This window comes from Mirounga angustirostris, unplaced genomic scaffold (assembly GCF_029215605.1).
Source record: "Mirounga angustirostris isolate CCGP_5_RB_7025 unplaced genomic scaffold, mMirAng1.0.hap1 SCAF_3, whole genome shotgun sequence".
In the NCBI taxonomy this organism is placed as follows: domain Eukaryota; kingdom Metazoa; phylum Chordata; class Mammalia; order Carnivora; family Phocidae; genus Mirounga; species Mirounga angustirostris.
In genome coordinates this window covers 15789603-15815475 of record NW_026991711.1, presented here as the reverse complement: position 1 = coordinate 15815475, position 25873 = coordinate 15789603, and the positions used below count along the sequence as shown (strand labels likewise).

At 41.1% G+C, this 25873-nt stretch overlaps 1 protein-coding gene across 6 annotated transcripts; it reads right to left on the bottom strand.

Annotated features, from left to right (window-relative positions):
* Positions 1–1947: 1947 nt before the first annotated feature.
* On the bottom strand, positions 1948–25085 carry TGDS (TDP-glucose 4,6-dehydratase). Of its 6 annotated transcripts, XR_006789982.3 has the most exons (13): positions 24860–25084; positions 22597–22663; positions 21512–21580; positions 20049–20139; positions 17771–17913; positions 17209–17307; positions 16305–16364; positions 15057–15100; positions 14277–14442; positions 12631–12689; positions 11897–11994; positions 4671–4872; positions 2907–4408 (listed from the first exon to the last, which is right to left on the bottom strand). XR_006789982.3 is itself a non-coding variant. In XM_045870144.3 (12 exons), exons 1-12 carry the CDS (start codon positions 24943–24945, stop codon positions 2731–2733), a joined length of 1149 nt encoding a protein of 382 aa, XP_045726100.1. In that variant the 5' UTR covers positions 24946–25084; the 3' UTR covers positions 1950–2730. The 6 variants fall into 6 exon arrangements, 5 of the variants coding, with proteins under 5 accessions (XP_054362488.1, XP_045726100.1, XP_045726101.1 ...); XM_045870144.3 differs by lacking the exons at positions 2907–4408; positions 4671–4872 and adding an exon at positions 1950–2897; XM_045870145.3 differs by having other exon boundaries at positions 2907–4872.
* Positions 25086–25873: the final 788 nt, after the last annotated feature.

The window sequence follows — 25873 nt, the reverse complement described above, 5'->3', positions numbered from 1 at the left end:
GAAGCGTGCTGGGAATGAGTTTCCACCAACGGGGACGATGGTGGGTCCAGACTGAGTAGAAGGAGCCGTGAAGCCACGTGGAACACGAGGAGACAGACCACTGAGGCTGATCTGAGTGGGGTCTGAGGTGGGAACAGGATTGGATGGTCCCTGAAGCTCACGCCATCCAAGGAGATGCTCCAATTAATGTTTAATCATGTCATTAAAAAAGATCTGCTTCAAACACGCCGGTTGAAAAACCAGCAACAGTATAAACAGGGAGTTCAGAGAAAAAGGAACACAAGTGGCCCGTAAACATACACAGAGAGGCTTGAGCTAGCTAAAGATGACAGAAGTGCAATAAAACAACAGAATGTTGGCACAGATTAAAGGCTTTATGACTATCCACAAGGGTAGTTTCAGCCGTGCCTTTCCAACTCGAGGCACCTGTGCCTCCGGACCCCAAACAGCTGTTCTCAGCATCAGCCCTTCAGGAACGTGCACACCTGTGTGGGTAGGTGTGTACAGGGATGTTCAACGCAGATGCTTCTTCCGTAGCTGTATCAGGGGCCACTGGGGATTCATGGCCTTGACTTGGCTGTGCCCTCACATTGGCAGTGGCAGAGAACCTGCCCTCACGTGCCCCTGAGTCTTTTCAAAACCCCCACTTCGCTCTTCAGCTCTTTCCCCCATTACTCTCAAGTAGAGACTGAGGCCACGGTGATGTCCCTCACGTTCCTTCCCTCATGTCTCTATATCCAAACTCTTCTCAACTCCTGCTTTTATTGGTCTAGGAGGATGAGCTGGACACCACCGATCCCATCCCCCCCCCCAAGCTAGTCCTTCCCCATGGTGCCCATGTCCTCAGACACTGCCCCCAGTAATTACCCACCCCTGATCATCAATCTCTCCTCCTCTGCTGCCCAGGCTGCAGTTTAGAATAGTTTAGAAGTCCCTTTGGTGCTAAAAACAAAATAGAGCAGCTTCTGAAAACCCTTCTGGAAGAAAAACTAGATTGCCTCCTCTACTCTCTATTATTACCACACTCAGACTTCTGGCCCCCAAATGTGTGGGTTTTTCCCACACCAAGCAGTTTTTCAGATCTCTGTGGACACCAGCTGGGCGTCCAACAATGCAGTTCCATTGACATTATCCAACTGGAGTGGCCATCAGATCCCGCAGGATTCACTCCCGACTAGAGCTCAGTCTCAGCAGACTGCCCGACTTCAGACACCCCTGGCAAGTCCAGTATGTTCCCTCTGCTTCTGACCAGTTGGCTCTAATTTGCAGGTTCCCATGATACCTTTGTGGGGCCTCATAATTTGTTAGCATAGCTCACAGAACTCAGGGCAACACTTGACTGACAATTAACCAGTTTATCATAAAGCATACAACCCAGGAACAGCCAGATGGAAGAGATGGACAGGGCAAGATGTGGGATAAGGAGTGCAGAGCTCCCCACACCCTCCCCGGCTGCAACCCCTCCCAGCAACTCCGAGATCGTCAACCTGGAAGCTCAGCAAATCTCCTGGTTCAAGAGTTTTTTATAGAGCTTGATCTCCAGGCCGTTGGCCCCTTGCCCAGGTTGGCGGGTGGGGCTGAAAGATCCCATTCCCTAATTACTTGATCTTTCTGGTGACCAGCCCTGTCCTGAGGCTATCTTGGGGCCCCAACCCCAAGTCACCTCATTAGTATGAACTCCCTTGTGATCTGAAGCTGCTCATTATGAATAACAAAGACACTCCTATCACTCAGGAAATTCCTAAGGTTTTAGGAGCTGTGCCGAGAGCCTGGGACAAAGACCAAATATATAAATATATTTTTTTTAATTTAATTTTATTATATTATGTTAATCACCATACATTACATCACTAGTTTTTGATGTAGTGTTCCATGATTTATTGTTTGCGTATAACACCCAGTGCTCCATTCAATACATACCCCCTTTAATACCAATCACCAGGCTAACCCATCCCCCCACCCCCTCCCCTCTAGAACAAATATATTTTTAAAGTGCACCTTCCATGACCCTGCATCCTCCATAGAGCTAGCCATTTCTTGACTTTTCTCAGCTCTTTGAAAAACTGGTCTAAATTTCATGTCTCCTATCTTTGATCCCTAATCACTACTCAACTTTTATTATCCAGAGGCTCTCCTTCCCCACAGCACTACACTAAAATGACTAGAAAATTTGCCGACACATTGCCAAAACAGACACTGTTAAAAGTCTTTGCCTTGCTGAACTCCAGCCGGACCGCTGCTTATCATTGAATGTTGAACCCTTTGCTTTCTGTGGTATTACTTCCCCTGTTCTCTTCCCCTCCTCTGACTTTTTTCTTTTCTTTTCTTTTAAATAATCCCTTCTAAATGTTCTCCTTGGCTCCTCTACCTACGACTTAGACCTTGGTGTTTCTCATGGCTTGTCTGTGAATCAGTGTTGCCCACCTGGCCATTCTGTGTGCCCTCCTTGGGAAGATTTAATCCACTCTCAGGGCTTTAATAGCCATTTAACTCCTAAATATGTATCTGTAGATCTTGAACCTTGCCCAGCAATTTGAGCTCTAGATCTGCACGTTGGCCAGTTAGTTAGGTATCTCTGCTCGGGCGTCCCACGGATCTCTACATCTTAACATCTCCCCCAAATGTAATTTACCATTCTCTTAACAATTTAACATCCAAAACCTTAAAATATCACCCAAGAAAGTGCACCCCCCTGCATAATCAATCACTTTTTTTTTTTTTTTTTTTGATCTAAAGAGTTCTGCCGTCTGTCTCGACACCACCTGTTCGCAGTGCGGTGCTTTCCGCCTTATCATCACCAGCCTGATTTATTGCAACAACTTCATAACTCGGATCCCTGCAGGAGCTCAATCTTGCCAGAATCTCAAATTCATCTTCCATACTGTTGCCAGAATAAGCTATCAAAAACGTAATTCTGCAGTCAATAAAAATGGCAAAAGATCTCATAACATGTAAAAACATTCATGATATATTGCTTAGTGTAAAAAAAAGCAGACTCCAAAACAGTATGTCTCCATTATGATCCCATATTGTTGTTGTTTTTTTAATGTGTATATATGCTCCAAGAAACGAAGAATATACATCTAAATATTAACAGGGGTTATCTCCCAATGGTAGATCAAGTGTGATTTTCTTTTTTTATTGATTTAGCTTTCCAAGCTTTCTGCAATGAGCACACATTACTTTTGAAATCGGGAAAAAGCTTAGTCCCACAAATCTAACAATGTCAATTTCTTCCTTAAAATCTCAAGTGAGCTCTCTGTCGGCAGGAAGAGGTCCAAGCACTTTTTTGGGGTACACAAGGCCTTCGAGGACCTGGCCCTGGCCCCTATTTTCCCCTCTAGCTTCACTTCCCCTCTCACGTTGGAGAGCAGTGGGGCTCAAACATGCGGGTGCCCCAGCCAGAGTTTCAGATTCTGTAAGTCTGGGGTGGGGTCCAGGAACTGGCATTTGTAATAAGTGCTAGAGATGCTGTTGGTCTGGGGGACACATTTTTAAATAATTATTATTGTGGCAAAATATACACAACATACAATTTACCATCATTAACTACTTTTAAGCATACAATTCAACGACATGAAGTGCATTCAATGGTGGGTAGCCATGACTATTATGCACTTTCAGAGCTTTTTCACCCTCCAAACAGAAACTTTGAGGCATTAAATGATTTCACCCCCATCTCCCCTTCCCCTCGCTCCTTGTAAACCTCTATTTTACTTTGTGTCTATGAATTTGTCTATTTGTAGGTACCTCGTATAAGTGGAATTCTACCATTCCATCATTTGTGTATACCACACCTTACTTGTCCACTCATCTAAAGATGTACATTTGGGTTGTTTCCACTTCTGACTACTGTGAATAATGCTATGAGTGTTGGTGTGCAAGAATCTGTTTGAACCCCTCCTTTCCACTCTTTCAGGCACATACCTAGAAGGGGAACTGCTGGGTCATCTGGTAATTCAATGTCTAACTTTTTGAGGACTTGCCATCCTGTCTTCCACAGTCGCTGCACCATTTTACATTCCCACCAGCAACGCACCAGGGTTCCAGTTTCTCCGCATCCTTATCAATGTTTTTTTTATTTATTTTTATTTTATTTATTATTTTATTTATTTATGTTTATTATTTATTTTATTTATTATTTTATTTATTTATAATGTTTATTATTTATTTATTATTTTCTGCTTTTTCAAATAATAGCCATCCTAAAAGGTACTAAGTGGTATCGCATTACAGTTTTTGATGTCGCTCATGGACTAGAGACACATTGTGAGAACATCTGTGCGAGAGCACTGCTGAGGACCTCTGTTCCGGGAACACACAATATCGTTCACGGCTTGGTGTTTCCACAGGGCTGGCCCTTCTGCCTGGGATCCTCCTCAGTTTCCTCTACTGACTGTGGTTCATCCTTTAAAACACAGCACAACGCAAATGTCATCTGCAGAAAGTTTTCTCAGAACCTCTAGGTTGGGCTGGCAGACCTCACTAAAGGTCCCCAGAGTACCAGGAGCCATGGAAGGTGGGCACGGTAGCGGGGGGGAAGGAGGGGGAGAGGGCAAGGCACTGGCTGAAAAGCAAGTGGTTTGGTTGGAAGTCTGTGCAGGGAGCTGATAAGCCCCAAGACCCCTTCCCCATGGCAGACAGCCCAGCAGGGGCTATGGAGGTCTCACCACTTGCATTTCCCTTCAAGATGGAGCTTGTCATCCAGCTGCGGCGAGCACAGTTAGCGGACAGCCCCTGTCTGCAGAGTCGTCAGGATCCACCTCAGTTCTTTCAGCGCAGCCGCCAGCCAACGACTGAGCACAACGGGGTATCCGGCATTTTTGCCCAGTTTGAGACTTCTCTGCCAAGCCGTCTTTGCTCTGGGGCTCCCTGTGGAGTTGGCTGGGGTTTGTTTGGGCAGATCTACATCGTGGGCTTAGGCTCTCCCGGCCCACGCTTCCCCTCCCCTTCCTTTCTGCAGCTGTCTGACCTGCACTGCAGCCTGGGGATCCCTCCTGCCCAGATAAGCATCCTCCCTTGCACATCTTTCACAAGCATTCCCCCTCCTACAATCAACTGCTTGCACCCCTACCTCTGTCTCAGTCACCACTCCCCAGAGGATCCAACTGACACAGATGGTCCCAAGAGTTGGTGCAACAAAGCAGGTGGTAAGTTAGGTTTGTTGGCCTGGCTGGTCACGAGAATGCCATCCTGAGTGGGGCGTGGGGCACACGAGCAAAGTGGCAACCCCAATGCCAAAACTTGCAAAAATTCAGGCATTTGAAAAGTTCAGGGAGCAAGTCATATGAGGACCATGGAATTTGCTGGTTGTTCCTGAGTCACATGGATGCCCCACAGCGGGTGAAGAAAAGCTGAGGGCAGTTAACGAACAAGTGGCAGTTAAGTGTGGGGGCCCTATTTCTTAAAACAGGAGAAAAGAAAAAAACCTAAGACCAAACTCAGAACTTTACAGTTAAAAAACTTCGAAGAGTCAAAATCTTTATGGGTATCCACCCAGATATTCCTATCCTGAGTGCCAGGGGCCCAGGTTTTTCCAAACAGCCTGAACTCCTCCTTTAGGGGAGATAGTAAATCAAAAACAAAATCGCAGGGCACGTGGGTGGCTCAGTCGGTTGAGCTTCCAACTCTTGATTTCGGGTCATGGGATGGAGCCCCACATCAGGCTCTGCGCTCAGCTCGCAATCTGCTTGTCCCTCTCCCTCCTCCCGCTTGCACTCTCTCTCTCTCTCTCTCTCAAATAAATAAAATCTTTAAAAAAAAAAAAATCACAACTTGGAGGAGCCCATGAAGATGAGCACCACCCTAAAGGGTCGCAAGGACGCAGGGCCGGGTCCCCATCAAGTCACCATTTAATTCACCAATCTGGCTGGATGCTGGAGAATGGCCACAGGCAGTTGCCGCCTCCATCAAGTAGTGGCGCCTACGGCAGCAGCCGTGCCCTGCGGCATCTCTTTTGCTAGAGCAGATTACAAGTTCCCTGGAACATAGTATCCAGCCATGGATCTGGTGAATGTGTTCTTTTCTATCTCAATCAAAAAAGAACATCAGAAACCAGGTGCATTCACGGTTTTGCCCCAGGGCTATGTTACTGGTTCTGCTCTCTGAAGAGACTTGGGTCTTCTGACCATCATGCAGAATGTCACATTGAGGGGCGCCTGGGGGGCTCAGTCATTAGGCATCTGCCTTCGGCTCAGGTCATGATCCCGGGGTCCTGGGATCGAGCCCCGCATCGGGCTCCCTGCTCCGTGGGAAGCCTGCTTCTCCCTCTCCCACTCCCCCTGCTTGTGTTCCCTCTCTCGCTGTGTCTCTCTCTGTCAAACAAATAAATAAAATCTTAAAAAAAAAAAAAAAAAGAATGTCACATTGATCTATTAAACTGATGGCATCATGCTGATCAGGCAGGATTAGCAAGAGGGGTTAGCACACAGCTGGCTTTGGTAATGCACATGCAGCCTAGAAGGTGGAAGATAAACCCCATGAATATTCAGGACTTGCCATTTCAGTAAATTCTTAGGAGTCCAGTGATGAAAATCAAATTGCTTTTCCACAGAGAAGGAAGCGCAGTGGCTGGGAGGCCTCTATGGATTCCGGAGGCAACACATTCCACATGTAGGGATAATGCTCCAGCCCATAAACTGAGTGACACGGAGGCTGTCTGGGGCAGGGAGAGGGCCCTGCAGCAGGACCAAGCTGGGAGGCAAGTACCCCCGCCACTTGGGCCATCTGCTCTGGCAGGCCCTGTGGTAGTGGAGGTGTCAGTCATAGACAGAGATGCAGCATACATTTTATGGGAAGCCCCAGTGGGAGAATCACAGTGCAGGTACCTAGGGTTCTGGGGGGAACGGTGGAGAATTTTATGATTTTAGAAAACAGCTCCTGGCAGGTTACTGGACAGAATGCTTGACATCAAGTGACCATGTTTCCAGAACTGTCCATTACATGCTGGGTTCTTTTGGACTCACTGTTATGGACTGAATTGAGTTCTCCCTCCTCCCCAATTCATATGTTGGAGTCCTAACTTCTAATACCTCAGAATGTATTTGGAAATAACGTTGTTAAAGAGAAACTTAAATTAAAATGAGGTCTGGGGGTGGGGCTAATCCAATCCAATCCAATCCAATCCTGATCACACTGGGGCGAGCACTGTTCTTATAAGAAGAGTGAATTTAGACACAGACATGAGCATGCACAGAGAGATGACCACATGAAGACAGGGTGAAGGTGGCTATCCACAAGCCAAGCAGAGAGGCTCCAGAAGAAACCATCCCTGCCAACAACTTGATCTCCGACATCCAGCCTCCAGAAGTACGAGAAAATAAATTTGTTGTTTAAGCCACCCGGTCTGTGGTATTTTGTTACGGCAGCCCTGAGAAACTCAGGCACCCAACTAGCCATCGAGTCAGGTGGGCCCAGTAGCAGTCCATGGTAAGATGAAAATGGCCCATTGGGATTGAGCCTGCGTGCAATCAGAGGGCACCAGTAAGCTGCAGGAGCAGGTAGGCTAGACTCTGATGTCACCAGCTTGGTTCTACCTCTCAGCTTATACCTGGGGCCTCGTGAAAGGGCCCGGACAACCCACTGAAAGGGGAGGAAAAAACCCAACGTTCTAGACCAGTTGGCTTGTAATGTACAAGCCACAAATAGATGGGGGCTGCATTAAAACCACACAGGGGTGGGGCGCCTGGGTGGCTCAGTTGGTTAAACGACTGCCTTCGGCTCAGGTCATGATCCTGGAGTCCTGGGATCGAGTCCCGCATTGGGCTCCCTGCTCAGCAGGAAGTCTGCTTCTCCCTCTGACCCTCCCCCCTCTCATGCTCTATCTCATTCTCTCTCTCAAATAAATAAATAAAATCTTTAAAAAACCAAAAAACAAAAAACCACACAGGGGTGACATTAAAAGAATGCGCAAAGGAGAAATCTGTCAAACAGCAGAGCTTTGAGCAGTGTACTTGCTCCTGCACTTTGTATAGAAGTGACCTGAGGTGAGAAATGTATGAATGCATAGGCAGCAGTGAATGGCCTGGTTAGCCACTTCGGAAACTTGGAAGGAAAAAGACTAGAGATGCAGAGATAAGAAGGCAGGCTTGGAGGTGTGTGAATGGCCACATGGGGTTGGCTGGGGAGTGTGAAGATCCAGGTGTCACACGTTGATGCCCACTAGAAAGCAACCACCGTGCAAGAGGCACTTAACTATCAGGTAGACAAAATGAGTAGGTTAATTGACTTTGGCTAGCCTTCACCATCAACTACCCCAGAACTGCCACAGTGGGCATAGGAATGGACTCACCATAGATGTAGAGATGGAACCTACTCTTGGGCCCCCAGCACGGACTCTCACTTACCAAGGCCAATCTAGCTGCTGCCACTGCCACACACCCAACCTGCTGGCAACAAAGGCTGAGCTCCCAATAGGACACTATTCCTTGAAGAAACCAACCAGTTACTTGGTGGTAAGTTAACTCCATCAGGCACTTTCCAGCCTGAAAGGGCCAGTGGTCTATTCTCACGATACTTTTTCTGTATGGATTTGCCCTTCCTGCCTGCAAACCCTTAGGCAGCACCATCATCCTGCCCAATCCTGCTTCTTCTTTTATCATTACAGGTGTTAAATTTGAGCATGTTTCTGCACATTCCCTTCAGATTGGCTTCTTTCACTTAATAATAGGCAGGTAAGCTTCCTCTGGGTCCTTTCATGGCTTGACAGTTCATATAACTTGGATGCACCAGTTTATTTATCCATTTACCTACTGAAGGACATCTGGGTTGCTCCCAAGTTTGGACAACGACAAATAAAGTTAATGTAAACATCTGCAGGTTTTTGTGTGGACGTAAGTTTCAACTCCTTTGGGTAAATGCCAAGGGGTGCGATTGCTGGATCACATGGTAAGGGTACATTTAGTTTTGTAAGAAAACTGCCAAACTGTATTCCAAAGTGGTTGTACCATTTTGCATTCCCACCAGCAATGTACGAGAGTTCCTGTTGCTCCACATCCTTATCAGCATTTGGTGTTGTCAGTGTTCCAGATTTCGGCCATTCTAATAGGTATCTAATCTTTGTTTTAATCTGTACTTCTCTGATGACATATGATGTAGAACATTCATTTTTTTTACACTTTTTGCATAAAGGTTTTTTTTAACTGGTTTATCATTGTGTTCCTAATGCTTGCCAAGGTCATCTCCTGAGACTAGATAAAGGTTAAGCTATATTGAGTATATTGAAGTCTGAAATAAAAGTGTACACAAAAATATGTGCCAAAAAAGACACAGAGAGTGTTTTTATTTTGTCATCTACCCTCAATGACCGAAGTTCACCAAAGACCATTTGCTTTCAGTTGGTCCCATTTTCTACCTATAACTTCCTTGCCTCTCCAAGCTCTCACCTCCACGCCCTTGTGCCCATTCCCCACTCCATTTCTTCTAGCTACCAGCCACCCCCAAGAAGCGCTTTCTTTCCTACACAACTAGGACCAGTGGGCATCACTTCAGTCATTCTCACTCTCAGCCCTCTGCTCCCTCCGTCCCTCCTGACTCCGACTATGCCCACCTCTGGATCAATCTACTTTTACACATCTCAGAATTCTGGAACTATAATGTTCAACTTCAGTTTGTGTTTCACTCCTGTTTCGCAAATCCTCTTATTAACTTTGGATCTGCTTATTCTTTTCTTGATCTCCACCTCCTCAAGGCCCTTACTCCACTCTTATCCCCCTCCTTTAACCACTTCCGAGTTAATGACCTTGCTACCCACTCCACAGAGGAAACAAGCCATCATTCATGCCCTGAAGCCAGAAAGCTGGGCAGTCTTGGACTCCTTTCCCTTTCTCAATGCAATATCCAGTCAGTTGCTTTTTCAAGTCATCTTAAAGTCGTTAGGAGACAGAGGAATTAAAAATATTTAATCAAGTAATATAAAATTTTTTCTACAGCAAAATAAAAACATACCTTACTAAAAATAAAGCCACATTCTACATTAAATACATTAAAATATTGATACTTTTATAAATAAAATCATTTTAAATGGTAAATACATGATAAAACTTCTCTCATACGCTGTTACTTATATATAGTTCAACAACTGATTTCGAAAATATAAAAACTACATCCTTCTTTTAAAAAACATTTAACTTAATATTACAAAATTATCAAAAGTTAAAAAGTGCTAAATACTCGTCCATTGTTCCCATTTTAAAACAATTATAGCACATCAGATCTTTAAAAAAAGATGAATGCGGGCATATGGCTCATCCTATATTGCCTAAAAATGAAAACTTGAGACTTTCTGGGCAGTGGGAGAGGCTGGGAAGCTGAGTTCAGTGCCAGCCAAGGCTGTCATCCATGCAGAGCTGTTTCCCATCCTGGTTCTCAGAACCACGAGATTCCTCCTTCGTGGCCCCCCTTCTACAGACAGGTCTTTCTAGGCCTACTGGTTCCAGACTTTCAGGAGAGAAGGTTTCTGAAAGAATCTTGATATTTAACTCATATGACAATACTAAAACAATTCTAAATATTGAGGCATTTTTGCATTTGAATTTTATGCAAAAGTCACAAATCTAATTCCATCTGAAGAGGACACTTCATCTGGTCACTTGATTTCATATCGCTTGTTGAGGTAGGATAATTTCTCTGAAAACTGTCCTTTCTATACAAATGGTGGTTGTACTGGAAAGGGTTCTAATGCTTTTTCTGCATTCTTCCAATTGTGAAAATTCTCTCTGTACCAGTCAACTGGTAGGAAAAAAACAAAAGACGAAAATAAAAAAAAAAACACTAAACACCAGTTAACCAATATTTACTGGGTTCTTGCTAAGTAAGAAAAATCCTGCCCATCAGCTACTCAGCTAATTTTACTTAGATTCTTAATTTAAGTAAGAATCAGTCTTGCCAAAGGGATGCCTCACGAAGAAAACAATTTGATTCTGAACTAACCAATGTCATTGATCACAAGATGTTTTAATACCCGAAAACTTAGATTTAAAAATCAATTATTGTTTTCTTTTTAACTTCAAAAGTCCTTCAGTGCTGAATTTGCTGGTGTAAGTGTTTAAGACATTCTAAGAAATTCAGGGACAGAGATAAGTCATTTGCACTGGTTTTAAAGTTACAGAAAAAAATGCAATGTTTTGCTCATGTAAATGCAGCAATACTACATTACAGGCATAATGAGATGGTGTGATCTTCCTTCTGGTAATATGTAAAATTAGTTTATGTGGCTATACTACCAGTAAAGTGTTTTTTTAGTTTAAAAATGATAAATTATCTTTGAATTGGCTTTTAAAAATTCAACACATCTACTCTGTGTCAAGCTCTAAATGAACACTTCTTTTCTACATGTGAGTTTATCTTTTCTCATAAATACATTTTTAAACAAAACTTTAACATATATACAGATTTTATATATGCTCATTTTAATGGCTATTTCTGCACATACTAAATTTTGTTTGTTTCAATATAAAGACTTAAGACACTCAAAGATTGCAACTGTCGATATCTCATCAAATCTAAGATGCCACTGACCTCAAAATGGACCATTATTTTACATATTACCAAGAAAGAAAGATGGAATAATAATAAGACACTTGTGACATTAAAACTCACACCTTTAAAGGATGTGAAAAAAGTGAAAAATTTGCACCTAAGTATCAATGAACTAGGTTTCTGACAAATGCTGATAAGACACAGGAAGCCTAAGCAGAAGTCTGGGTGTGAAATTCAAGATGCTTAGGAGATATGTTACTATTGCTGGAAATATATGAGATGTAATAACTTGAAAAGTGAAAATGATGCATCACGACATTCTACTGAATTTATAGTGTTCTAAAAGTAAATTATGTTCCCTTTAAATTTTTCTGAATCTCCTCTCCCCCCGCACCAAAAGGATCAATGCATAACATACTTGTTTTCTTTATTCCTTCTTTCCAAGGCACTTTGGGTCTCCATCCTAAGCCATGTATTTTTTCTGACTTCATTGGATATCTCATGTCATTGGTAGGTCTTGGAAAACAAAACAGATTTAAAATGACATTGTGGATATATATTTACAAATTTAATACTAAGAGAACTAATGTGTGTCCATGAATCTTTACCATAATTCAAATTTTTTCTTAAAAAATTCTCCCTGATGACACACTTATAGAAAATTTGTAAAATAAAGTACATATTAAAAAAAAAAAGCATCTGTAATCCCAGAGGCCTAACCCTCTCCGTGGCTCACCCTTTTCTGCTTTCAGCCATGATCTGGGTATGAATGCAGTGCCTCATACCTAAATGTTTGATGAATGAATAAATAAATCCACATAAATGTATTAGGGCTCTTATGTTCTACACCCTGGGTACTTTATATACATTATAAATAAGACCTTAAAATACTTCTGTTAACAAGACATTATTATCCCTATTTCACATTCGAGGAGACGTCAGACTTGGAAAAGGTCAGTAACTTTCTTTAGTCACACAGCTAGTAGGCAATAATGTTACACTTTATTCTTTTGACACATAATTAGGAAAAAGTATTTTAGCTGAAAATTCAAGAGCAATAATAGTAGTTTCTGGTTAAGTCCATATATTTTAGAATTGTATAAGTATCTAAGATTTCACAACCTTTCCCCAATGTTTTAACTTGTAACTCACCTATCATTAACATAATCCACCCAGTTTTCCATTTCGGACTCTGAACTGGTCTCTTTGATCTGTCAAAATGGAGAAGGCTTTTGAGTCAAAATTACAAAACAAGACCAGAGAATAACAAAGGTATTCAATAGCTGATTAAAAAGACAAGAAAAACAACCCCTTGGGGTGCCTCAGTGATGCCCTCTGTTAACACCTAACTCTTGATTTTGGCTCAAGTCATGATCTCAGGGTCGTGAGATCGAGCCCCACGGAGTCAGCTTGAAGATTCTCTCTCCCTCTCCTCTCCCCTCCCCTGCCCATGCGCACACTCTATCTCTCTCTCTCTCAAATAAATAAATAAATCTTTACAAAAGAAAAATAACCCCTTCAAAGTGGAGGAGACAGCTAAAATGAAGAGCATTTTAGTAACACTTTCCATGCTTTATAACCCACATTCCATCTGAAGCTCACACAGAATACACGCTGCATAAACTAGGGGAGAAAATTAATTTTTTGACTCTTGGTTATTAGTCAGTATGATACTGTAATTTATGATATGAAGGATGTATTTGGTCTTTATCCAAGTTCCTAAACCCTTGGAATTTCCTAAGTGATGAGAGATAAAAGTGTCTTTTGCTATTCATAACAAGCCCCTTTTAAGCACACCAGAGTTTATGTTAATGAGTGAATTTTGGAAAGCCCCTAAGGATGGGGGCTGGTTGCCAAGGGAACCAACCCTGTGCTCTGAGGGCTGGAGGTTGAATTCATAGCCAGTGGTCAATGATTTAACCAATCATGACTACTTAATGAAGTCTCCATAAAAAAACAAAACAAGGGGGTTTGGAGAACATCTGAGCTGCTGAAAACATGCAGGTACTGGGAAGGTGGCAAGCCCAGAGTGCATGATCAATCCACGCTCCTCTCTCATACCTCGCCCCAGGCATCTCCTCCCTCTGGCTGTTCCTGACTTCTATCCTTTGCAATGAGCCAGTGAGTCGTTGTGTGTGTGACTTCTGTGAGTCACTCTGGCTAAACACCTCTGCCCTATCACCAGTGGTCAGAAGCACAGGGGACAACCAGGTTTTGTGGTTGGCGCATGAAGCAGGGGATCGTCCTTGGGAGGACTAAGCCCTTAGCCTATGGGATCTGAAGCCGTCTCCAGGCAGATAATGTCAGAATTGAGTTAAATAAGAGGTCATCCAGCTTGTCTCTGAGAATTTCTTGGTATGGAAAACCCACATGTTTGGAGTACAAAGTATTCTGAGAGCAGTGTAAAGGAAGAGTATTTCAGTACACCAAGTCTCCCTTTCTACTGAATCCTGAGACTGAGAATTGATGTTCACTCATACATACATACACTCCCAACTATAATTACTTACAGGTCATCGATCCTTAAGATTAGCACACACAGTTTTGTATTCTGACATTGAAGTATTTGTTATAATGAATATCTACACTGAATGTGTTAGGATTGTTATTTTCCTGAAAAGCTGTTATAAATGAGTGATAGAACGTCCAGTAATGACATATCTCCATGTACTTTTCATTTTTTTACTCATTCACTTTCCAACTGAGTAAATTGTAAATTGCTGATTTTGACTAAATGATTAGTGCCACTAATTTAATGACAATTCTGAAAACACTACCCTTTTGCAATATATACATACCAGTTGTATTAGTTCTTTGGCAAGCTGGAGAACTGACATTTCAAAATTGGTTCCGATGTTGTAAATTTCACCTGGCTTCCCCTTCTTGAGGACAGTGAGAAATGCTTCTACTACATCAGTCGCATAAAGGAAATTTCTTGTTTGAAGCCCTGATCCATGAATGCAGCTAAAAAGATTAAATGAAAGGGATCATAAAGTATAAAAAGTAAGCTCTCCCCAACCAGGGTAACACAACTCCAGAGAAGCCAATTCCCATGGGGAGCCTAGAAATCTCTTACTGAAAACACAAATTCTCATGACTTTTCTAAATTTTATCCGTAATTTTTAAATGACCACCGAACCTCCTACAGCACCAGGGGGTAAGTTGCAAACATATAAATGACCCCTGAGAAATAAGTTATTCATCAATTTTCTACCTTAAATTCATCTTGAAGAAATATGTATAGCTCTGTGAATTAGATAAATCCTTTGGAAAAGTAAAATTATATAAAGACTGATGTCAGATCTTAATGCGATAATTCAAAGTTCTAGGATACATTATTTAAGAATTGAAATTATAAAAAAAATTCAAGTTATCTAAGTAAATTATAAAGATGAGTAACAGATTGTAATTATTTAAAGAACCATCACATTGATTGTAGAAGGAATTCATAAATTTGTTGGAAACATTCCATTCTCTGGCCTTCAACTCTTAAGACTATGATTTTCAAGAAAGGCTGTCACTGAATACTATCCACATACCAGAAAAACATATGGGTACAAAGGTAAATAATAACATACCATTTCCTGTTGTGTTGTAGTAAAGATATAAATTTTGGAATAACCTAAAAGAATATTTAAATATCATTTCAGACATTGGAAATTCACTCATTAATATGAATCTAACTCATCTTAAGATTAATAGATTATGATTATTAAGAAATATACATAGAGGTAAATTCTAATTCTTATCAGTTCAAGAAAAAAGCTATTGTAATTTTGATAAGTGAGAGAACTCTAAAATAGCTTCCTATTTCACAAAAACAAGATATCTGCTGGACAAACATAAAGACAAAATGATACAAATAGTGTAAAAATTCAGAAAAAGTCTTCATGAACAGTTTGATCTCATCACAAACGCTCACCTTTGATTTCATAAGGGCAGGAATCATATCTTATTTATTGCTTTGCATACAGCACCTATTCAATCAGTGCTTGTGAAATTAATAAGAAGTAAATTCCAGTGCCATTGACCTCAAAGAAAAGTCATGTTAAACAGGGTGAGATATATTATTAAACTTACAACGCACCTCTGAAAGATACTTCCCAAATTAAGCAAAGTAGATATTAAGACCAAGAGATCATGACATGGCCCCTTTCTTTGGCCGAATAGATAAATGCAATGAGCTGGAAAGTGAAAAACCCTATCTCCAAATTTTTAGGCACAGAAGGTAATGGTTACTTCAATTAGGCTTAATGATAACAGAACCAACTGCACAGTTGGTTCAGCCTTTTAACTACATTTCTTTATTCACTACTTGTACTACTTTCTGGAAGACATTCAGGCCAGCAACAGTAAAGAGGAGCTGGGGAACAGTGAGTCAGCAGACGGGAAGACAAATTTCTGTACAAGCTTCCCGCAGGACTCTCTAACTAGCTCTCAAATTTCTAGATTGCAAACCAGGAAGGAGTCTTCAGCAACTTGACAGAATGCTCTATAGTGCTTCAGAACCGTGAAGAGCACCAGGCATTTCCGCATTATCATCTCACTGGACCCTTCAAAGATCCCTTCTGAGTGTTTTCATTATCCCCCAATTCAAAGATGATGCTCCAAGGGCCTCAGGTCACGCCATCTGGTGTCAGGTTGAGACTTGAACTCAGGTCTTCAGACTCTAAACCTGATGAGATTTGCATGTGTGGCCTATACAGTGATTATAATTATGTACAATTACAGCAGAAATTATTCCAGACAAATAACTGAAGAGAGATTATCTTAAATAATGAGGAGCTATAATCACTAAAAACACACCATGGATTCACAAAATGTACCTTTTCTGGATACTGATGTGGTCCGTAAACATTACTGCTTCGCGTGATGACGGCTGGAAACTTAAAAAAGTAGTCAATGTTAATGCAATAAGAGGTCCAATTGTAATGATTTTCTGAAGATAGGCAGTCCTAAAAGATGGACACCTGCAGCTAAGTAACTCCACGCACCTTAAGGACAGAAGCGAAGGGATTTTTTTCTGATGTAAGGTTCCTGAAAATATGGGAGAAGATAGGATTCAGAGAAAGGCAGAGGCTCGTAAAAGGAAAAGGAATATTTTCTTTCCTGGGACAAGAGCAGGATGAATATAGATGGGGGCAGGTTAGTTAGGTTTGATAGCAGGAAATTAAGGGAATGTCTACCCGATGATTTCAGAGACTGCGTCTTGGACCTTAGGTTTGGTTAGATGTGAAACTTCACGTTGTCTTTCCCTGATGCACCAACACTTACAAATAAAAAGAGCTTCTACGAAAGGGAAAAGGGCCGGTGCTATGGAAAACAAAAGGCAAGAAAATGTCAACTCCCATTCACGAGGAGCCAAGAGAGGTGAACCATGCAGAGACGAGCATGTGGCAGGTCACAGAATCTGGCCCCCACTGTCTTCCACAGGATTCTGGGAATCAGGATATTCCAAGAGGGCTTTTCCCTACACCTGTAATACTCTACGTACCACTGAAGTAGAAAACATATACATAAATTATTCCTTTAAGTGGTGAACTGAACAAGAAGTAGGTCCTACTTTGTCCACACAATATAGGAAATAAGTATTTTAAACTCCTTAATATATAAACTCCTCAATCTATGTCTTCAACTCTAAAAATGGAATGTCGCTAATGCTAACTTGGAGTTGTATCACCTAAGTCAAAAGAAAAATGATTCAAAAGGAGTTCTGAAATCAGTTCTTACTTTATATCGTTCCCAGTATGACTGTACAAAACACTCAGCAGCTGCTTTAGATGATGCATAAGGATTTGTAGGTTGTTTGGGTGAAGATTCATCAAATTCCTAATTTTAAAAAGATGCATTAAAAAATACACCTATTATGCACAGTTTCTAAGCAGAAAAATCAGAAAACATATTAGAAACCTGAAATGTTAATTACTGCACATTAGAAGACATTTACTGAACCCCAACTATGTCCCTGGCATTTTTCTAAGCATTTTTTATAGAGCAGCATTCACAACAACTCTATAAGGCAGGCAGAGAGAACAGCAAGTGCAAAGGTCCTGGGACAGAACTGTGTCCAAAGGAGGTTGGTGTTAGAGAAGAGAAACAGGAGATGAAGCTGGAAAGCTAGAGGGAGGCCAGAACATGCAGAACCCTGAAGGCCTGCGTCACAATATGAACATTTTGGAGTCCCTCAGTGTGTATAATGAGGGGATGAAAAAAGCCCACAAAAGGTTTTAATAAGACAGATTTGCACTGTGGTCCATGGTAAGTAGGTGAAACATACCATTTCTGAGCTTACCTTATCAAGACTGCCTCCGTATACTTCATCTGTGCTCACGTAAATAAACTTCTCCACTCTGGCTTCATGAGCAGCACTTACCAAAACATGAGTGCCATAGACATTAACATACGTAAACTCAAAGGCGCGTACAAATGAAAGATCTAAAAAAAGAGAAAAAGCTTGAACAATTCCATCCAAAGGAAAAAACAAATACCCAACAGTAGACTTGGGTTTAAGGAAAGCTCTATTCACTTCTCTTCATTCAGCACAACTGCAATAGTTTAAAAAAATAACAAAAATACATTGCTACTTATGATTGCTTTAAGCCTAAATTATGAAGTACATGAAAATTCTTACAACCTAGAAAACTATCAGTGCTAAATTTGCAGGAAACACTTTTTTCTTATTCTAAAAAGAAAAAAATGATACATCTAAATTTAAAACATTCTTAAATTTAAAACTTGAAACTTCTAGTTTCTCCTAATAGACGGCAAGGCTTTTCAGATCAATCTGTTATTGCTGAAAACACAATAAATGCTGGATAAATTATTTTTAAAATAAATTTACTTTGAAGAATAGGTTCTCTATAATCTGGGAATGAGGGGAACTTTACTAAAAATGGCTCACAATCCAGAAACAAAAGGAAAAAAAAAAAACTGATCAGTTTGACTATGTAAAAGCTCTTGCATAGAAAAAACAAACAACCAGAAAATCTATAAACAAAGTAAAAAGACAAATGACAAACTGGGACAAATATTTGAACTTATCAGAAACAAAGGGCTAATATATTCAATCTATAAAGAAGTTATAAAAAATAAAAAGGAACAACCCTTTTGGATAGGAGACATAAACAACTAGTTTAGACAAGAAATACAAAGGTCCTTAAGCTTAAGATGCTCAGCCTCAATTACAGTAAGGAAAATCCAAAATGAAAACTCATACATACCACTCCTTAACTATCAGACTGGCAAAAAATTTTAAAATTTGACAATACCTTCTGTTGGTGAGGCTATGGGGGCAGATACTTTATACATTAGGAGTAAGAATACAATGCGCTTCAACCCCTAGGGAAGGAAATTTCTCAATATCTAGGTAAATTACATATGCTTTTATCCCTTAAGCCTGGTTATCGGGCTGAACTGTGTTCCCCCAAATTCATGATAGAGCCCTAACCCCAAGTACCTCAGGATGTGCCTGTATTTGGAGATAGGGCCTTTAAAGAGGTGACTGAATAAAAATAAGGTCATTCGGGTCCCTAGTCCAACATGACTGGTATGCTTCAAAGAAGAAATTTTGACCCAAAAAGAAACACTAGGGATGCGCAGGGGGAAACTATGTGAGGACACAGTGAGAAAGTGGCCATCTGCAAGCCAAGGAGAGAAGATTGAGGAGAAGCCGGCCCTGCCAGCGCTTGGACTTCCAGCCTCCAGAAAGGTAAGAACTAACTTTCTGTTGTTTAAGCCCTCAATCTGTGGTATTTTGTTATGGCGGCCCTAGCAAACTACTCTACCCTGAATTCCTCCTTCTAGGAACCCCTACCCAACATCAATTGACAAATATACAAAGGACACAGGCACGAAGCCATCCACTGCAGTACTTACTATTTAAATAGCCAAATGTAGGAAACAAACACAAATGTAGTACATCTACGCAATGGAGTATATGAAAATAAAAAGGAATGAGGAATATCTCAATATTCTGTTATACTCTCCTAAATATACTGTGGAGAAGACCAAGGGAAATTATAATTTTAAAATCAGGTAATAAGGCAATAATATACTAACTACCAATGAGGATTCAGCAACATTCTATCTTTTGTTCAGGTGATGGCTATATGGGTATTCATATCATCATTACTCATTTAGCTTTACTTCTAAATTCTTCTGAAAGTATGGTATATTGCACAATATAAAATGGTAGACAATTAGAAGATATCTCAGATGCACAAAACAGTATGGATAATAATATAATGTTCAACCGTGTATACACAAGACCCAGCTTAAAAAAAAAAAAAAATTAAAAACACAGTTGAAGGCCCATCTCCCCAGAAGTAATCACTATATTGAATTTAGTTAAACTCAAAGTTTTAAGATAGCATTCAAGGTTATATTTCAACCTACATGAATAAAAGTGCCTGGAAAAGCACCCAGTTTTCCTGGTAGGGCATGGCATGTGCTCTTTCAAAGACATATTAAGCCCCTACTTGTTTGACTTCAATACTGGACTTTGATTTAGGCTAATTAGTCACTGGGGAAAAAAAATGCCCTTCGTAACTATAACATAAAACAAGGCTTACCTACATGTGTTTGTGCAGCAAAATGTAGTACTATATCTATTTTTTCTGTTTCAAAAAGCAGTTTCACGAAGTGAGAATTACATATGTCACCCTATATGAAAAGCAAACAGGAAAAAGCAAAATTTCATTCAGCACTCCCATTGGTAATAACTATTTTACTACATGAACCCAAACATTGATAAGAAAAAAATTAATCCCCCACCACCACCACCCTGCTTTAATAGAGAATATCTTGAAAATCCAACCAAGGAGTCAAGTAAGTATAGTAATGATGTATTTCTCCAGCATCCTAGGATATAAGATATTCAATTCAAGATACTTTTTTGCAAATGTGTCTAAAACAGTATTTTATCAAACACCAACTACGACTAAGAACCATGCTAGCTTTTTCCCATAACATTCTTGCCAAGCTCATGTTAACAGGAAACCTTTAAAACATATTTTTAAAGTTTGAGGTAACCATTATTGCAATATATTTAAAGTAAGTGTAACAATTACAATGACATTTTTAAAAATGTGTTTCACCACAACTAAGTGAACTTATGAGTACTTTTGATTTTATATGTACATTTAATTCTTCTAAAAATATGTATTCTTTGGTGACTGAAAGAAACACTTTCATATAGAAGAGTAGAATTATAAAATGTTTGCTCAGTATATTCTTTATAATTTGTGGTGAAAAAGAGAGTTTATAGATTATCTTTTTTAAAGAAAAACATAAATCATGAGTTAAATAGTTTCATCTGACATTAAAATTTCCCTTTGCAACTTAATGACCTGGCTCTCTGGTTTATACTTTGGACTCTTCTAAGAGTGCCTAGTAAGACTCAGCCTTCCAGAGCCAATCAATCCACCCTCATAGAAGAAGATCATCCCATGGGCTGTATGTTGGGCTTTTTGGCTGTTGCCTGGCCTGATTAACAGTCCCCTTTATACCAATCTCTTTAAATCCCAGCAAGGCCTCATTAAGGCTAGTGAGGACCTAAAAATCATAAACCACGAAAGTTCAATCACCTCCCCATAGATCTGCCAAGGCACCAAATATCACATGCAGCTTTATAGTGGTATTAATCTAAAATCAGTATTCTCGGGTGCCTGGGTGGCTCAGTTGGTTAAGCGACTGCCTTCGGCTCAGGTCATGATCCTGGAGTCCCAGGATCAAGTCCCGCATCGGGCTCCCTGCTCTGCAGGGAGTCTGCTCCTCCCTCTGACCCTCCCCCCTCTCATGTGCTCTCTCTCTCATTCTCTCTCTCTCAAATAAATAAATAAAATCTTTAAAAAAAATAAAAAATAAATAAAATCAGTATTCTCTATAGCACGTGGTACTTCTGGAAATTAAAAGGTCTTTAATAAGCATGCTTTCCAAGCCCACATTACACAAGCTTGCGAAGTAGAAAGATAAAATGTCTGAATGGCTAGAGACACACCATAATAATTACATAATTATAAGAAAAGTTTCATACCTGTATAAATTTGTAGTTTTGTTTATTAGAAATGGTTTCAAGATTCTTCAAGCTTGCACAGTAATCCAGCTTAAAACAATTAAGTGAGGGAGGGGGAGAAAACAACACAAAAAGTGATAATAGTTTTTCCTATAAAATATTTTAAAGACTGTAGATGTTCTGATCATAATATAAAAACATGTCTTCTTAAAGTGTTTGTTCTTTGTGTTTTTAGAAGAAGTCTCTGATATCTTAAAAAGTAAAAAACAAAAACCATGCAATTTTGTTACCTTTTCAAAATAAAAAAAAATTACTTTTTAGAAACCCCTCCTTTAAAAAATTTTTCTGCCCATATTTGCCCCCAGCCACCAGAAAAGCTTACCATTTCTTACTGCAAAGGAATTAGTACTTGAAAACAATTACACCTGTGTATACATATTATAACTCATTACACTGTTTCCCGAGTTAATTGCTGGTAAATCCCCATACAAAGGGGGAAAAAAATTACTACCCCTGATAGTAAGGCAGGCAAAAATTGATAAGACCTACAGATTATTCTGTCTATAGATTTTTACTATTACATTTTATGAAACTAAGGTAACTAATCGCATCTGTGTTTAAAGTAAAAAAATCCAGTGATTACCAATCATGGCTTTCAGACTCTCCAGGGAGACTTCAATTATTACAGAAAAATCCTCAAAGCTAAATTTTTTAGTTTTAATTTAAGAAGTAGATGTGTAATTTTCCAGAGGTGGCAGTTCTAATAAAATAATAAATTATAAGTTATAATAAAATAATAAAATCAAATAATGAGAGTATCCCAACTCTGGAAAAAGGTTAATAATCACAAGATTACACTAAATATTTAGGTTGAAGATTTTCTTTTGGTAAAAATACTGCACTTACAACCTTTACTTTATGGGCTATCATAATGAAAAACTTTTAAAAGACTAAGATTAAATACAGCATGATCACATGACTATGTAGGCCCCTAAGTTGTTAAAATGACTAAATAAAAAATTAAAATATCAGCGTGATAAGATTCTAATACTTTAAAAAAATGTACATAAATGTCAGTGCATGAAGCTCATTTTTATAAAACTCACCTTGTCTAGATTTATGATCATATAGTTTGGATAATCTTCTACTAAAGAGACAATCACATGTGATGCGCTTTAAGAAAAAAGTATATTGTGTTAGTAGAAAACTTAACCTTTTCCCTAAATTCTTCACATTTCTTAAATGTTACCTTAACCTGTTGAGTATTAGGAAACATTCAAAGATACCTTTAAGTTTCTGCAAAATAACAGAAATAACATAACTACACTGAATACACTCCTTCCCCACCCCCACTTTTCACTAACTTTCTCACAGTATCAATAATCGGTACTGATATATCGATATCCCTTTGCACTGTGTAGAAAAGAGAATTTACTGGTCCTAGGTATAAGGAAAAAAAATAGTTTAACCAAATGATTTTGTCCATGTGCTTTGAGTGTGGGAGCAAAGCAGGATAAATACAATGGGTGGTGGTCAGTACAGATAGACTGAAACTGTAACATACCTTTTAAGACACTGTAGGTATAACTATGTAAAACTTAAGTTAGTATGAGCATAGGAGTTGTCTATGTTCACAGTAACCCTACTGCAATTGCTATCTCTTGGTACAAGAATTTGGTCGTGTAAACCAGAATCCTCTGGGAGGTTCTAGATTAAACCTAGGTTTCCAAGGCTAATAATGGCTGAGGCCATCCTGAGTTAGAAAGCCATAGTGGCTCCTGGCTTTCCGAGGACCTGAAGTGGAACCAGAGACATCTGTCAGTGAGATGATCCACCAGATTTTCTCATAGACACAAAAACATTGGGCTCCCAGGAACAAGGACAGCCCTTGACCAAATTATGAACTCAGAGTTTGTATTTGACGGCCCTTTCACATCATTTTCTAGAACTTGCCCTTCCGGGACCAGCATTCTCACACAAGGACCACCCTTTTATGCCCATGCCCCTCTTCTCATTAGATAAACCCTGCCTGTCTGATACCCTCCTCCAAGTTATTGTCAGATTTGAAGAGGTGATTTAAGGTGCTAATGGGGGAGGTGATTCCCATGCTCCTCTTCCACTAGACATTGGGAGTTTCCTGTTGGTACCTGCGCATTTGTCCATTCAATAACTACTGAAGACCTTTGTAAAATAAGCCAGGCATTTTTATAGATGCTGAGTGAACAGTAGTCTCTGCCCTCATCCGGTTGACATTCTACAGCGGGGATGCAGACAATAAGCAAGTAAACACTAATACACAAAATAACTTCAGACTTCAGGTAGTGATTAGTGTGTTAGTTGGGAAAGGGGCTATTTTAGATGGGATGGCCAGGTAATGCCTGTCCCAGGACGTGATATCTAAGTAACCATCCGAACTGAGAGATGCAAGCACTCTAACCAAAGGGGAAGCAAGTGCAAAGGCCTCAAGACAGGAGGAATGGGCCTCGTGTGTTCCAGGAACTCCAAAAAGGTTAAGTGTGGCAGGTACAGAAAAGCAAAGAGGCAGAATGGCAGATCAGGTTGGAAAAGTAGGGCCCGGACACCTGAGTCTTCTAGATATGCTAAAGAGTTTGGATTGTATTCTAAGTTTGACAGGAACCACTGGGGTAAAACTCTTATGCACTTACTTAACAAACACTGACTTCTTTGTGCAGAACAGACTTTAAGGGAACAAGAGGGGAAGCAGTATGACCAATCAGGAAGCTACAGTAGTAATCTAGACAGAAGACAGTAATGAGGACTAGAAGAGGAGGGGGAGGGGAGAGAAGTGTTCGCTTCGGAAGCAGTGAAAGAGGGCTCACTGATTGCATGTGGGTGTGAGAGAGAAAGAGGCATCCCATATCTCATCCAGGTCAAAGCACCAAAAGAGAGTTTTTTGTTGTTGTTGTTTTTAAGCCCTCTGCATAAATGAATGTCCTACTATAATTCAAAACTCGTTTCTTGGCGCTTATACGTACAAGGCCTGCCTGTGTACGGAGGGGGCGGGATGGAGGCTGGGGCAGTTGGTGAGAAGCTTACTGCAATGTCGGGGCACTCAGAATTGTGTCAGGTGCATCCCGGGCCAGGTGAGAGGGCAGATGGAACCACAGCACCTTGGTTTTGATTGGGAGGCATCTTAAAGAAGTCGCAGTTTCAAAGGAACCAAGTCTTCGCAGACCGGGAGAGGGGGAAGAAGGTAGGCTGATCCTGTTCGTGCGTTAAGAGCCCCCCCCCGCCCCGTATCAGAACCCCCCCCCAAGCTGGTTCCAAGTTGCCAAGAGCAAGCAGAGGCTCAGGAAAAGGTTGGGGTTTCTGGGGAGCCACTACTCGGCCAGCGGCGCCGTTACCTACATGAAACCAGCACCCCCGGTCACCAGGAGCCGCTTCGCAAAGCTGCTGGGAGGACCCAAGGGCTCCGTCCGGACTGCAGCTGACATCTCCCAGCTCAGCAGTGCCTGGCAGCGTAAAGCGCCAGATCTGTACACCGCAGGTAAGTTCCACCGCGACTTTTCGCGACGCGTCTCGCTGCCCCGACACGTCAGTAGGGCAGGCGGCAGCAGCTTCCGGGGCCCGGCCGACTTATCCCCGCCCACTTGCGGGCTGGGCGGGGCCCTTGGGTGCGCGGGTGGCGCAGCGCTACTGCGCAGGCGCATCTCTTCTCTGCCCAAACCTGGCCCGCTAGGCGTAATTGGGGTGGCTGGGAAGTGGGGTCTGGAAAGTTTTCGTGTCAAGTGACACCAGTATAAAATCGGGCTTTACTTAATACGCAGATGGTCAGAGTTATGAATGATTACCTTCTTTTCATTCTTGTACTGCTAAAGCATCTCCACAGATTACTCACCAGTTGAGCTAACTCCAGAAGTTCTCTGCTTGCAAAGTGTGGAAATGGGAGGTTGCAATTGCAAAATGCCTTCTCCTTTGTTGTTAATATTATTACCGACAATGCATGCTGCTGGCAATCATGGTGAAGATGTCCCTAGAGCCTACCCTTAACTATTCTCGCTCATACTCACTGTGCCCCAGCTTGCCTGTCACTCCTTGTATCCCCTTTCCCGAGATGTCTGCCTAGTTTTCACCCTTACTTCTTTTTTTTCCCCAAGATTTTATTTATTTTTTTATTTGACAGAGAGAGAGAGACGGTGAGAGAGGGAACACAAGCGGGGAGGAGTGGGAGAGAGAGGGAGAAGCCGGCTTCCCGTAGAGCAGGGAGCCCGATGTGGGCTTCCATCCCAGGAGCCTGGGATCATGACCTGAGCCGAAGGCAAATGCTTAACGACTGAGCCACCCAGACGCCCCTACCCTTACTTCTTCAGTTCTCAGATTGAAGGTCACCCTTGTAGAGAGTCCTTCCTTGACCACCCCAAT

What these genes read in the sequence shown, in the direction of transcription:
- TGDS (XM_045870144.3), bottom strand. Translation starts at nt 24,945, where the DNA reads ATGTCAGCTGCAGTCCGGACGGAGCCCTTGGGTCCTCCCAGCAGCTTT. An exon ending in CATACTGGGAACGATATAAA is followed by an intron (nt 16,365 to 17,208) that starts GTAAGAACTGAT and finishes TACTTTTTTAAG; the next exon opens with TTTCCAGCCGTCATCACGCG. An exon ending in GTGGATTATGTTAATGATAG is followed by an intron (nt 11,995 to 12,630) that starts GTGAGTTACAAG and finishes TTGTTTTCCAAG; the next exon opens with ACCTACCAATGACATGAGAT.